The sequence below is a fragment of the Nylanderia fulva genome, unplaced genomic scaffold (assembly GCF_048542155.1).
Source record: "Nylanderia fulva isolate GAGA-0341 unplaced genomic scaffold, ASM4854215v1 Scaffold68, whole genome shotgun sequence".
Taxonomy (NCBI): Eukaryota; Metazoa; Arthropoda; class Insecta; order Hymenoptera; family Formicidae; genus Nylanderia; species Nylanderia fulva.
The window spans coordinates 215,539-231,409 of record NW_028190786.1 but is presented as its reverse complement, the minus strand read 5'-3'; the positions used below and the strand labels follow the sequence as shown (position 1 = coordinate 231,409).

The 15,871-nt window shown below is 33.8% G+C and overlaps 1 protein-coding gene across 1 annotated transcript; it reads left to right on the top strand.

Moving 5' to 3' along the window:
* The first annotated feature begins 4,008 nt into the window (after window positions 1-4,008).
* On the top strand, window positions 4,009-13,330 carry Oseg2 (intraflagellar transport protein Oseg2). Its single transcript, XM_029306418.2, has 14 exons — window positions 4,009-4,132; window positions 4,341-4,484; window positions 4,890-5,002; window positions 5,089-5,283; window positions 5,403-5,873; window positions 6,961-7,572; window positions 7,815-8,253; window positions 8,341-9,054; window positions 9,258-9,714; window positions 9,907-10,013; window positions 10,091-10,534; window positions 10,605-10,928; window positions 11,143-11,573; window positions 12,483-13,330. The coding sequence occupies exons 1-14, from the start codon at window positions 4,094-4,096 to the stop codon at window positions 13,207-13,209; spliced, it is 5,217 nt and encodes a 1,738-aa protein (XP_029162251.1). The 5' UTR covers window positions 4,009-4,093; the 3' UTR covers window positions 13,210-13,330.
* Window positions 13,331-15,871: the final 2,541 nt, after the last annotated feature.

Sequence of the window (15,871 nt, the reverse complement as noted above, 5' to 3'; positions counted from 1 at the left end):
ATGTACTGGACCTCCGCGTCCTATCCAACGACCATTGTAATTCTGATTTAAAGCATCTCTAGCAATACGTGCATAATAAGCAAGGCATCCGTCGTGCTGGTATCACATGGTCTGCCTTTCTTCTAATGGTACATCTCCCAACAGTATAACGATAACTCCTCAGTTACAAAGATTGTGTACATTTCTCCTGTTAATGTGCAATCGATAAAAAAGGCCCAATTACTTTTTCTCCCAAAATTCCACACCACACATTAACAGACCAAGATCTCTGATGCTCCACTTCTCTTATAACCAATGTGAATTTTCAACAGCCCAATAGTGCATGTTATGCCGATTTACTTCACCATGATTGGTGAAAGTACATTCGTTTTACTAAATAATACGGATAGAAAAAAGTTATTATTATTCCGCATTATATCTTGTGCCCATCTACAAAATGTTATTCTATTCACAAAATCGTCACCATGTAGTTCTTGATGCAACAACACATGGTATGGTTGGAATTTGTGTGTGAATACTGCTTTTAGAAATTCCTGAATTGGTAACTAATTTTTGGGAACTTATATGGGGATCGTAATTCACTGCAGCTAACACTGCAGTTTCCTTATTTTCGCCGGTAGCGGTTCTTTTACGGTTCCTTTTTTTTTGGCTGAACACTTTCTTCTTCTGAAAACTGCTTTATAACACGATAAAATGATATTTGTGATGGAGTTCTTCTATCAGGAAACCGTTCGGCATACAGAAGAATAGACTGTTACACATTTCTCCTAGATTCTCCATAAATAAGAACCATTTCGACTTTTTCCTCTATAGATAAACATTCCATTGCTGAGTCTAAATAATGACAATAATTACTAACAATCGAATTATTGAAATTGCCAAGAATTATAAATAATAAGTAGAACAATACTCTTCTATTTGACACTCTGGCATATAATTTTTATTAAATTGCTACGTTTTGACCTCAACTTTAGGTCCTTTTCAAGCAGATCTAAAATAACAATAGAGAAATATAACAGTATAAGTTCATTTAAAATACAATCAAGTACGCAGAAAAAAGAAATAATACTCACATTATGTAGTAAGTAATAACACGATTGGTCAACAGTGGAATAAATTATTAATGAATAAACACATAGACGCAAACAAATTTCGTTCAAAAGTTAATAATAAATAAATTAAAAATGAGCTATTGCTAATGTCAGGAAACGTGTTAGATCGTACGTCCGAACAGAATGGCAATACTGATAACTAATAACAATGATAAGCCCAATGTACACAAAATAAGTCATACCTTAGAAGAAACTTATACGCTGTGTCTAAATATTGTAAAAGGACGACGTGGAGAATAAAACTCCTTATAATAATTACCACTACCAGCAATCTAATTGAATTATGTTAATGTTTTTGTTTTGACTAATATTAATAAAATGTACAGCGGATGCTTATAAAATTGTTCTGTACAGTACGGTATTACTTTCTTTTGTCAATTTTCACTTTTCAAATATCTGTGAAACTTACAGTATGTGCTAAATTGAAAAATGGTTCTTACAAAAGTTACTTATATTTTTACGAGGAATAAGAATAAAAAATAAAAAATATAGATTTCCATTTAAAAAAATTAGATTGACCTTTAAATGACCTTGAAAATATCCTCCAAATAAAACATAAATCATGCAATTCGCTTTCCCCCTTAAAGTCAATTTACTTTTATTTAAAACATTTCTTTCTCCAACGCTTCATTTTTGAGATATTTCACATTATCAACTTAAATGATCCACTCTGTATATATAGTTTAATCTAAAATTTGGTAAGGAATAATAGCAGAAATGTTCAAAAGATATATTCAGAAAATATCCATAGAATGTTGCAACACTCTTTCAAACATTTCTGCTGTTAGCGTAGATTTTGTGTTTTTCAAACTATTATAGCCATTTATAAAAAGTTAAAAATGTGTAAAAAAATGTTTATAAAAGTGTGACTTATTATATATTTATTTTTAAATAGAATATAAAATTATAAATATACACTGAATATACTTTTAGGCAACAGAGTATAGTTATCGCATCGATAATACGTAAATTTAAAATAAAAAATTGGAAAGTTCGTATAAATTAAAAAATTATTCAAAATAAAATGATATTTAGGCCAACTAAACGAGCAATAAAATCTTAGAATATTTTATTGATTTTGTACTTATATAAACATTTACCGCAAACATTTTGACTATACTACAGTCTTCTTCAATACAATAATAATAATAAAAATAAATAATGATCTACAAAATAAAATCACAAAATTAATATAAACAAAATAAACTATAATATATTATAGTTTATTTTATATCATTAATAAAAAGAAGAAAACAATAATGTATTGCATATATATATATATATATATATATATATATATGCAATACATTATTGTTTTCTTCTTTTTATTAATGATATAAAATAAACTATAATATAAACTATAATATATTATAGTTTATTTTGTTTATATTAATTTTGTGATTTTATTTTGTAGATCATACATAGCAATACATTATTGTTTTCTCTTTTTACAACATGAACAATGTAGAAGACATATATATATATGTCTTCTACATTGTTTATTAAAGATAATTTTATTGTACATATGTGTGTGTAAATATATATTATATATATATATATATATATATATATAATATATATATATATTTTATTATATTATATTTTATTATATTATATATATATATATATATATATATATATATGTATATAAACATTCTACAATAAAAATAACTTATATCGCACTATTTTTATTTTATACTAAAATAAAAACCTATTATACGCAACTATATATATATTACAATAAAGTCATATATATATATATATATATATATATATATATATATATCAATAAATTTTATAAATTCAAATATTTCTAATCTACAATTTATAGATATATCGCGCATCAAATGGAGATTTTATTGGCGATTCAAAATAAAAACGGATGTAGTTAATATGTATATATTCTATTAAAATGGATATAAAAATATATTTCTATACATATATAAGATATAAAAAAACATCTTGCAAAAAATAAACAAACATGACCGTTCTTTATTAGGTTTCTTTTTTGGATATTAGGTATAAAATATGTATATTTTTACTTCTTTCTTTTTTTATATATTCTTGTATTTTTCCTTTTAATTTTTATATTTTTTTTCTAGATTAAGTTTATTTTATAGACATATTTTATTTATTTTATAGTTATTTGCGAGCTTAATAATATTAAACATTTAGGTTTCTGAATATCAAATATTTCATTTTTTCTAAAATTTAATTTTGAAAGAAATGTTCATCTGAAAAAGATTTTGTAAAAAATCCGCGCATATACAGAATGTTAATTAAATTCTTATGTATGTATGTACACACATACACACACATTACCAATTGTAAACATACAGTTATGTGCAAAATGATAACACCGGTTGAAAAAAATGAAGAGAATCTGTATGTTTCCTCTACCATGTTTAACTGTCTTGACTGTGTATCTAGAATTAAATGCTGACTTTTGTGATCTTCGAACGAACTGACGAATATTAGGAAATCCTTTAATAATCACTTTTTGATGGTGGAGAAAATATACAAAATCCCCTCATTTTTTCAACCGGTGCTATTAATTTTGCATATAACTATGTCAATATACATATGTATGTTTATATACATATGTATGTCTATAATACATATAGAACGAATGGCATTGATTTAGTGAATTTTATTCAATAATTTCTCTTTTATTAAACATCGCAGAAAAAAAATCATTTAGGATTTTTCGATTTATTTTTGAACAAGAAATTTTGCTATGTATATTTAGTAGGCGTGAATTAATTAATTTCAATACATGTATACATTATCCTTCAATTAAAAGTTGGAGTAGTGGGGAGTTCAGTTGCTAAGCAACCAATGTGTACACACGTGGCGCAATCCGCAATTGATAGATTGACACTTGCTTTACACTAGTGACTCTATAGCAACATGCACGCTTGTAAATAATATTAGAATATCTTCTTATTATGCTAAAAAGTTAAGATTATAATTAAATTAACATGTTGCTTAAGTATCTCGGTACTGTTATATCTGCGCAGGTGAGTAGAACACAATTCATAATTGAAAAAAGCTATTATCTTCAGAGAGATAGAAAGTATATTAAGTTTTTTAGATAGAGAATGATATTTATATTTTGTCTCTTTATTAAATAAAAATAGTTTTGTGAGAAATGCATGAAGTACTAATTGTTATTACACTTATTATTATTTATGTTATAGCTTAAAAATAAATGTATTATATTTATAGGAAAGTGAAAACAAAGTTATTGATATAGCATGGTCGCCAAACAACTTAAAGTTAGCTGTAGCGTCCTCGGATCGTTCTATTTATCTCTTTGATGAGAACGGAGTCAAACGTGACAGGTTTTCTACTAAACCTGTTGATATTAAGGTATTTATTAAATTAATATAAATTTGGTAGTATTATTATTTTTTGTGTTTATTTGTTATAAATTATAATTACCAAAAAATATATTTTTATATAAAAATTATCAAAATTTCTTTATTATTTTTTATTATAAATTTTAAAAGAATTAACAAACAAAATTCTAATTTAATATAAATAATGTTTTTTTAAAATTAACTTTTGATTTAAGTGTTATCAGTTAATTTAATCTTAACTTAACTTTAACTGAGTTAATTTTTTGTTCATGCAACTTTTAACGTAACTAAATTAATTTTATAAGGAACTTTAACTTTAACTTAACTTAGTTTTAAAAAATTATTAATTTACCCAACCCTGTTAATATTAAAAATATTATAATAAAAAGCAACATCTTTTTTTCATTATTTGTAGTTTGGCAAAAAAAGTTATATGATAAAGGGAATAGCTTTCTCACCGGAGTCCACCAAGATTGCAGTTGGCCAAACCGACTGCATCGTCTATGTATACAAAATAGGAGATGATTGGTAACTATACAACATTCAATTTGAAAAAAGAGAAGAAAAGTATATAAAAAATTGTAATAAATTATTTATATCAGAAATTATTTTAGGAACGACAAAAAAGTAATTTGCAATAAATTTAAACAAAGCTCTGCGGTGACTTGTTTGATCTGGCCGTCAGAGACAAGAGATGGTCCAATTATCATAGGATTGGCGGATGGAAAAGTCCGTGCGGCCCTGGTCAAGTCGCAGAAGGCGCAAACCTTGTATACCTCTGATGCCATGACGATAGCTCTAGCTAGCAAGTAAATCAAAACCTATCGCAATTACGTTTTGAATTATCGAGATTATTATGAATCTTTATTATAAATATCGTGTGCTGTCTGGGGTGTTTGACAATTATAATTTTTCTCTCGACTTCCAGCATCCGCGGAAATGGCTTCATATCGAGCCACGCCGACGGCAGTATCATCCGGTATTACATCACCGAGAACGACGGTGCAGAACCGTCGGGACGTGTATGTGTTCACGGAGTGCCCGCTTATGCACTAGCTTGGTCGCAATCGCATATCCTGGCGGCAGGTAGCGACAAACGGTTGACCGTGTACGATTCGTATGGCAAGCCGGTCAAAACCTTCGACTACAGCCGGGATCCCGAAGAAAAAGAGATCACAGTGGCTTGTTGCAGCCCGAGCGGTCAGAGCGTCGCCGTAGGTTCCTGGGATAAGGTGCGCATCTTCGATTGGTCGCCACGACGAAGCATCTGGGAGGAGACTAATGTGCGTGCTCTTCCTAATTTCTACACAATTACGGCGCTTGCCTGGAGACGAGACGGTTCGAAGCTAGCGGTTGGAGGATTGTGCGGTGGTGTTGAACAGTTTGAAACAATCCTGAGGTGACTGAGGCTTGAGATAATTGGACTTTTTAATTTTTTATTGTATTTGTTTCAATACTCTTCAGAGCTTTAAATTCCGCGAAACTTGATACTTCCTTATCGTTAAAGATTTTAACGTAAAATTATCTTGATATGAGAACACGTAACTAGAATGTAAATCTTGTACTTTTCTATTTTGCAGAATAATAACATGTTATTATAATAAGTAAATATTTCACTACAGACTTAATTAGAATTTTTGATGTGCTGGATATATTTATTTGCAAATAATAAATCCCTTAAGGGGATCCTAAATGTCCTTGATCGACATAATGTGAGATTAACAGATTCAACTATAATAATTCATTTATTGGCTATGCGGATTGTTTTTTATCTAAAATTAAAGCACTTCTACATTTGTTAATATTAATACTTTAATTTGTACAGGAAAAAGATTGATTAATTTATTCTAATCAATTCTATTCTAATAAACAAATCAATAAATTCTTTATCAATTTATAATTCTGCACCTAGATATATGAGGCTATATAGATTGATAAATCTTTTTCCTGTACAAATTAATTAAAGTATTAACCCTCAGTTATATCTCTGGGTTACGTTAACCTATATCAAAAATGATTTTTTCGAAATTTTAGAAGATCACTTTTCATTTCTTCTCAAATATCTCGAGTCGTAGAAATCTGGTGACATTTGTACCGATATATTCTTTTTTCTTACTGTCTGGCGTATCAATTGAAAAAAAATACTTCAAAATAGCTTCATTAGATTCAGAAATGTAAACAAAAGAAGACTCTGGGTTACTCTAACCCATGAGTGGTAAAATAGGGTGGCCAAAAATGAATGATAACTGAGGGTTAATATTAACAAATGTGGAAGTGCTTTAATTTCAGGTAAAAAATAATCCGTATAGCCAATAAATAGATTTATAGTTGAATTTATTCTCACATTTTGTCAATAAAACAGGACTGAAACTCAATAGCGTTTAGGATCCCCTTAAGTTCTGCATGAAATCACGTTTTACTTATATTGGCAAAACTTTACTTCAGATATTCAGTATCTCTAGAAGTTTTCTTGTCTTTGTTTTTAGACGCACAGTAGTCCGAGGCAGTCATGAGGTGGCCTATGTAGGCCCCAGCCAGGTAGTGATTCGACCTTTGAACGATTCTTCGCAACGTTCCATCGTTGTCAGATCTCAGACTGGTTTGGAGATCGAGGACGTGCGCGTTTTAGGACGTAGAGATAACAATGTTGTGGCACGCACAGCGCGCACTTTGCTGATCGGTGACATCGAGCTGGGCTTGATCAGTGAGATTCCATGGGAAGATCGATCTAGCGGCGGTGAAAAGTTCTTCTTTGAATATCCAGTTGTTTGCCTGATTTTCTATTCCGGCGAGTTGACGATCGTTGAATACGGTCAGAACGAGGCACTCAGTTCCGTACGAACGGAAGCAGTAAACCCGCACGTGGTCAGTGTACGTGTGAACGAACGACCTTCGATCAACGGGATCGACAATAAAAAGCTAGCTTATCTATTGGATCCGAAAACCGTCCGCGTGATCGATCTAATAACAAGCGGGACCATTAGCGTAATTGTTCATGATGCTCGAATCGACTGGTTAGAGCTAAGTGAGGCAGGTCATCGATTACTGTCGCGTGACAAGCGAGGTCGACTTTGGCTAAGCAATGACACAGGTGGAAGGTAAATAAATGGAACATCTTGAATTATTAGTATTTGTTATGAGAGAATTAAAACATTACAATATCTATGTTCTTAAAACAGAATGTAATACAAGAGCTAAATCTTATTATTTCGGTCTAATATTTTCATTGAAGATTTGGTTTATATTTAAGAGAAATTCTTTATCAGAACTTGTAATAATTTTTTCTGAAGATTCTCTTTAATTATAATCTCAATTTTTATTTATACACGCGAAACATTAGAGTTTTGCTGGTAAGTGGGGCATCCTTTGCATCTTGGATACCCGGAAGTGATGTTGTCATCGCTCAGACAGGCCAAACGCTGGCCGTTTGGTATAATGTAGACGCGCCAGAAGCTGCCACGCTGACGCCAATCAAGGGCGATGTGATGGATGTTGTTCGCGAAGATGGTCGAACGTCCGTAATAGTAGAAGAACATGGTGTCAAGGTACCATATGTGCTGGATGAGGGACTGATCGAATTTGGTACCGCACTGCACGACAATGACTTTGGTAGAGTCGTTCTGTTCCTGGAAAATATGGGCGACAGTCCGCAGGTAGAAACTATGTGGGAAAATGTGGCTAGAAACGCGATGAACGAGAGAAAGCTTATGATAGCCGCCAGATGTTACGCCGCTATGGGCGATGTAGCTTGCGCGAAGTTTTTGGAGGAAACCGCCAAGGTTCTTCTTTTTTCTTTCTACATATTTCTGATTTCTTTTCAGATACAATTTATCATATTGTCATTATCTCTTCTATCATGTTTCAAGATCGGTGAGAAGTATGCTGAAGAAACAGGCAACGATCCAATGGCCAATCCGGATTGTTGGGCCCGGTTGGCCATATTGAACGGCGATTTAAAAACAGCCGAGGCAATCTATCTAGAGCAGAACGAACTGGACAAAGCGCTAGATATGTATCAACGATATTGGCACTGGGAGGAAGCTTTAACTTTGGCCAAGAGTCGCGACTGGAGCGGTTTGTCAGAATTGCGAGATCGTCATTTGGCTTGGCTATTAGACAGCGGACAAGCAGCCCGTGCAGCGTCTATCATAGAGAGTACAAATCCCAGGAGAGCCGTGAAGCTTTATCTGGAAGCACGTCGACCTGGACGAGCCGCCAGGCTAATCCTTAGTGACAACGAATTACTGGAAGATGAGCGAGTCGTCGAGGAAGTCATTAATGGCCTTAAAGCTACCGATCTCATGGAACTCGCTGGAGAGTTACTGGAGAAAACTGGCGCCGGCTCCGAAGCGATCAGTTGTTATGCTCAGGCTGGCGTATTTGCCAGAGCCCTCGATCTAGCACGCAAAGTTGATCCCACTTTAGTAGTTGAGCTAGAGAGGGATTGGGGAAAGCATTTAGCAGAGAATGGTCATTACGATGCCGCCATTAATCATTTTATCGAAGCGGGTGAAACGGTATTAGCATTAAAAGCTGCTATCAATGCTCGACAATGGAGAAAGGCTTTGCAGATTATACAGGTACAGTAATTGCATTCTGAATACATGTCTTATATAAAATAAAATCTTGATAAAAAAAAATGTAAAACATATAAAACATGTTTTTCAAGACTAAAGTATTTATTCATTACTTTAATAATTTATTAAGCATTTTTAAGATATTTATTTTTAAGATATTTGTACTTTTGACCAGACTTTTGGTTATTATATTCTTTTCTTCTCAGGTAATCGAGAACGATGATGACCCTGAGATCCGTCAGCAGTGTGAAAAATTGGGCGAATACTTCTCGTCAATTGGGGAACGCAACTTGGCGGAGAGCCTTTTTGTTCGTGCCGGAAATGCTCAACGTGCCGTGGAAGCTCACGTTCAGTCAGGCGATTGGCTGCGCGCTCATCAAGTGGCTCAGGAGCACATGAAGAGCGATGAAGCCAACCAAGTACTGGCGAAGCATGCCGAGAGCCTGCAACAGACCGGCGAACTTCGCCACGCCGAGGCGCTCTACGTCGCCATCGGCGATCACGACACGGCGATCGCGATGTATCGTAAGGCAGGAAATCGTGGCGATATGATCAGATTGGTCGCCGAGCATCGGCCTGACCTACTTCAAACCACTCACGCGCATCTGGCGAAGGAATTAGAAACAGCCGGCAAACCGAGAGAAGCTGAAGAACACTTTTTAGGTCAGTATTGAATATAAAACAACTAATAGTTTGAAACACAGACAGGGCACATAAAATTTATAGCTAACTATTAATCAAGTAAAAAGTGTTTAAAAACCAATAAGCAATGTTTGATTTAGCATTACCTGTATCTAAACACAAAAAGTTCAAATTTTATCTGCAGTTAATTTAGTTTGCATAATTCTATCCCAGGTGCTGGTGATTGGCGCGGAGCAGTTACAGCATATAGATCCACCAATATGTGGGAGGACGCGTTGAGAGTTGCCAAAAAGGCTTCGGGAGAGAAGGCAGCACAGCAGGTAAGATTTAAACTAGAAAAGTGCAAAAGCGTTGTTTTGCTTTCTTATTATTCTTGAATAAATCTTTTTTCTCTTAGGTTGCCTTGATGTGGGCCCGAACATTGGCTCCGGAATTAGGCGCAAGACTCCTAATGCGACTTAACTATTTGGAACCCTGTCTGCAATTGGCGTGCGAGGCTAGTTTGTTCGAATGGGCTCTAGAGATCGCCAAATATGGCACTGTGGACCAAAAGAAGGAAGTTCACTATCGCCACGCTATGGCGCTGGAAGACGAAGGCCGTTTCGATGAAGCTGAAAAGGAGTTCGTACAAGCTGGCAAGGTCATGGAGGCCGTGCAAATGTACATTCATAACCGCGATTGGGAATCCGCAGAGGACGTTGCGCGATCGCACAGTCAGGAGGCAGTGGCACAGGTTTTGATCGCCCGAGCCGCCGAAGCTGCCGAGGGACAAGATTATGCCACGGCGGAGGCTCTACTTTTGAGAGCCCACAAACCAGATATGATAATAGAGCACTATAAGGTTGGCCTCTTCTCGAAATTTATACGGATTGTAAATGAGAAAACAGAAGTTTTAACTTTCTTTACTTCAGACAGCCGGGATGTGGTCTGAAGCGCTGCGAGTATGTCGAGAATATTTGCCAAGTCAGGAGGCGGCTCTTCGCAGAGAATTGGGCCAAAAGAACGCGGGATTGGACGGGGCAAATGCGTTAGAAGAGGCTCGGAAATGGCTTGATCTAGGAGAAGTGCGAGCTGCCCTGGACACTCTGATCTTGAATCCACAAGCACCCAGATCGTATCTCATTCGTGCGGCTGATATTTTGTTGCATCAAGCGGATCCCGAAACAGCATCAGAAATCGGGGGTGACCTAGGTGCACGCTTATTCTCTGTTGGTGAACACGCGCTCGCCGCTCAGGTATTTTTACTTTCAATTTGTTTTCTTTTTTTGTTATTACTATAATATTAATATATTATTTTAAATATAATACAGCTCTTTCAACTTAACACGACTATTTATGTATATTAGATCAAATTCCATATTAATATATTTGGATATAGATTAAGAACAAGAACAAGGTAAAGAACCTTAAAAAATGAACTTGATGATTGAACATTTCGTATCATTGCAGGTATTTCTTCAAGCGGATCGTCTGAAGGACGCGGTGAGTTCGCTAGTGGCAGTTGGTGAATGGGATCGTGCGCGTCGGATCGTTCGCGAGCTCGCTCCTGATCTGGAACCGTATCTCGAAGAGAAGTACCGGGATGCGATGGCGAATGAGAGTGAAATGGAACGACTGGCGGAGATGGACGGCAACGCCGCCCTCGAGATGATGGCGCGCAAAGGTCAATGGAGCCAGGTGTTTGACGTCGCAAGCTCGCAGAGTCCGGAAGTGCTGCATAGGTTTGTGGCACGACGCGCCGCGCAATTGCTGAAGAACGATGCCGCACCGCAAGCGTTGCAGCTCTACGCGCAGTATGGTGCGCCCGCGATCTCGCAGAATTTTAATCTTTATCTACAATTGGCAGAGAGTGTCCTAAATGCGCCACAGCAGGAATACAGGTACGATATATTGCGGTTAACAAATTTGTTGGCAATATCCTTTCACATATAACTTTTTTTTTCCTCTATTAGTAGTAGTAATAAGTTTCCAAGCGGGATTTCCCCAATTTAGACTCGAAATTTAATTAATATGATGTCAAATTGTAATGCTATTATAGTCCCTGATGACATCTAGGTTGCATTACAATGGATCATTGGGACTATAATAATACTCCACTCACTTACTCTATGTATTTCCTTATTTCTTTAGTTAACTGTTTCTATATATCTAGCCCGGAGTTTATAGTTACCAGATTTATTCGACTAAATATCTTTGCTCTTTCTAAATTTTGAGGATTTAGGAACATTCCCCAGGTTCTGTATTTTTTATAAATTAATGATGAACTGTGTACAGTATCTTCTTCCTGCATAAACAATTCTATTAAAATACGAATAATTAATTTTCTTCAACTGAAGCTTCTTCTAATCTTCTAGGCTTCCTATTTTCGTTATGTTTAGACGTTTTGATATTGGAAGATTTATTAGAGATTCATTTGAAGACGATGTAATTGGACACAATCACTCAGATCGGTCTAGGTTAGGATTAGCACAAACAATGAGAGAAATTGACCAATCAAGGGGTCCTGTGTTCAATTGATCAATAAATAATATATTCATTTGAATACCATCTGATTTATTTTATCCTTGGTTCATCTCATATCTCATATAAAGACAGTACAATTGTACACAACCATTTATATCGAGATTAGGATTAGCATAATCAATGAGAGAGAGAGAGAGAGAGAGATTGGACCAATCAGGAGTTCTGTGTTCAACTGACTCATAAATAATACATAATACCATCTTATTATTTCTTTTCTCACATGCTGCTATTTTTGTCTCTTCGCTGATTAACTAACTCTTTTCTAGATACTTGGCTCAGCTTCGTGACATTTTGCACGGTTTCTGCCGCTCGTCTCCGCCCTCCGACAGATTCGAGCGACTCTTAGAGGCTGCGCATTTCTGCGCCATGAAGCACGGTTGTCGTTCGTTCCCGGCACTTTCTGGCATCGTCGTCAAAGTGTCTGTCAGCCTTCTGCGACACAGCGACATACTCCACGCCGACAAAGCTTATTACGAAGCTGGCGTCGCAACGCGTTCCGCGGGGCTTTTGAGTGAGGCTTTTGTTTTCCTTAATCATTTTCTCGATCTGGAGGAGTGTATCGAGGAAGAAGGCGATAGCAATGTTCTCGATGTGGACGATCTACGCGTCACCGATTTTCCGCTAGAAGTCCCACTTCCGGAGAATCTCGGAGTCGTGACAGATCAACGCGAGGAGGCGAGAGAATGGGTGCTGGCGGTGTCTATGGACCAGAAGATCGAACAGGGTCTGCCGGTCGACCAGAGAGGCGTCTACGTGGGCTCGTTAACGTCACCGACTAATTCCGGTGCGCCTCTTCAGCAATGCGTAATCACGGGATATCCGGTACGCGGTCCGGTTATCAAATTCGAGGGGACCAGCAACCGCGTGGCGGATCGCGACGATTGGGCCAAATTGACCAACACGGCCAGACAAGCGTCTCCGGATTCGCCGCTGAACGACATTCTGGTGTTTCTTCAGGAATGGTGCGGCGCGGTACCCAAATATTCATTTTGAAGAAAAAATCAAGTTTCTTCAATTTTAATTCAAATGGAAGATATACAAAATAATATAATAGTAGTTAAATTAAATTTAAGTAATATTTAAATAATTTTGTAGAGTGCTTGTAAATAAATAAATAAACAGTAATAGATTATTTGTTGTTATACGTCTTTTTCTTTTCATGTTTTTGCCCAAGCAACAAACTGACGTCTAATGACGTCATTCGATGTCAAAATGACATAATACTTGCTACCTGGGTATCAAAACGATTACTTTCTTTTATTTAGCTGAGACTATGAAGAATAAGGTTGCTTTGTTAATATTATTTACATATAATTATTTAATAAATTTTGAAATAAAAAAACTGCAATCGCGAGAAATATCTCCATTATTGTTTCTTGCTTTAATTGTAGTAATTTCGAGAAGACCATATATATAAAAGAATCATTAATACATCAAATTGCTTTCAGTTAATCCTTTTTAGCCAGACACTGTATTCGTTTTACGGCTGATGAAGGGATTGGGAGAGAAGATGGGTAGCCGCAAATGATAATTAACCGCTTGGCAAATATGCTCCGCTTTAGCACATTCCATAAGCCAAAAAGCCTGCCGTGGAATTCGGCAGTTCAAAGTAAAGCAAATACATGCACGTGCGCACACACGTGCGCATTATATTGATCCGAAATCGTAACCAGTTTAATATCATGCCGCGGGAAACGCGTGTTGTCAGCGTTTGCCAACGTTTGAATAAATAAAAATTTGTTTATTTATATTTTTTATATAATAACAATTACTAAATTTTATAAATATAATAGCTTTATTTTCTGCTTAGAAAATCGCAAAAGAATATGATACAAGAAATATATTAATTATAATATATATATTATAGAGAAATTCAATATTCTGTAAATTTGATTAAATATAGTAAGGATATTTTCTAAGCTGACTGAAATTATTCTTAAATCTAAACAAAAAAGTTCACAATTATTTTTATTAGAATTATTTTGATTTATATTTATTTTATACTAGGCTTTTTTGTGATAAAACAAAATAAAAATTTTGTTTTATAAAAGGGGAATCAATATAAAAAATTGGTAATATATTATATTTAAATAATCTATTTAAATAAAAAAAATTAAATTTTAAAGATATTAAAGTTACAATTTGCCACTTTTTATTCTGTTAAGCTTTTCAACATTTTATATGTCAAATTACAGCGTATTTTGAGTTTTAGTAAAAGTTGTTGATTGCATTAACAAGAATAGTTTTTTTCGGCTTATATTTTGTACAATTTTTAAATGCAGGAGTCTTAAATTGAGCTAGGTTTACGCAATATATTTGTTAATTTAACGTTTTCATTGATTTAAGATATACAATAATTATTATATACATTGCGCAATAGAAACATGAATACAGAAACATGAATGCTCGCTCATTTTGACAAACACTGAATGCTATTCAACAAACGACTCTTATACAGAACTTGTTGTATAGATATTCCCTTTCAACTATTTCAATAGTGTATTGATCTTATGTTTATGATTACAAACGCGACATAAATAAATTGCGTTTATTTGAATTCTCCTCATATAAAAGCAATAACATTTAAAAATATAAAAAATACTTCTTAAAATTTAACCTAATTTAAACATTATTTAAAAAATTTTTTAACACCAAGTTTGATTTAAAGAAAAATCTTTTCAAAATCATTAAATCTTATATAATCTTATGTAAGAAAAATTTTAATATTTTTTATAAAGCAAAAATAACAAAAAAACCTTTTAAAAAGTTTAAGTAAAAATGAGATTATTACATCAATTTTGGCCTAGCCGGCATCTTCGATTTTCCAATAACTAACACATAATAACTCTCATACAATGTTAAAATATTTTAAGTAGTCTAAAAAGTACAGGAAATAGAAATAGCAAGAAAATAGCAGCATAGTTTCAAGTTTAGACTGCTTTCTTACAAAAATTCGTGAAAGCGAGTTTGACTAGCGCTATTAAACGCTATTAGATACTATTAATTTAAATAAATAGGTCGCCATTATAACACCGGGGGAACACTTACCTGTGAAAGATGGTGGATATTCAAAGAAGGATTTCTTCGTTGAAAAATCACAAAAGGACTAATCTTTTGACGAATTGTGGGATTTCCTTCTAAAATATTCCAAGAAAGAATTATGAAGGTGGCTTAATTTTGAAATTAGATACTGGAAAATTCTCGCCAAAAGAATAAAAAGTTTTACTTGACAAGTCAAAATAATACATGAAAGGATCAAATTATCTCCGAAAATGATGAATAATTTGGAATCGATTGATTCATTTTTATTTATAATGACCTAATTTTATGAATTTTTAATTGTAACTTTATTTTATAAACAAGAGTAACAAAACAAAATAATATATAAAAATTAACATAAATAATTTATAATATAAAATTATAAATTATTTATTACTATTATTATTAATTAATATAATTTTTTTAAATATTACTAGAACGACACAAACATGAGATATTGTTCGATTTTATGTTAAAAATAATTTTAATTTTAAAATAACTAATATGAAATTTATCTATTTTGTTTATTTTTATAATATATTATATATAATAAATATAATAAATACAATATAATAAAAATATAATAAATAATTGTATATAATCTCAGAATTAGTGT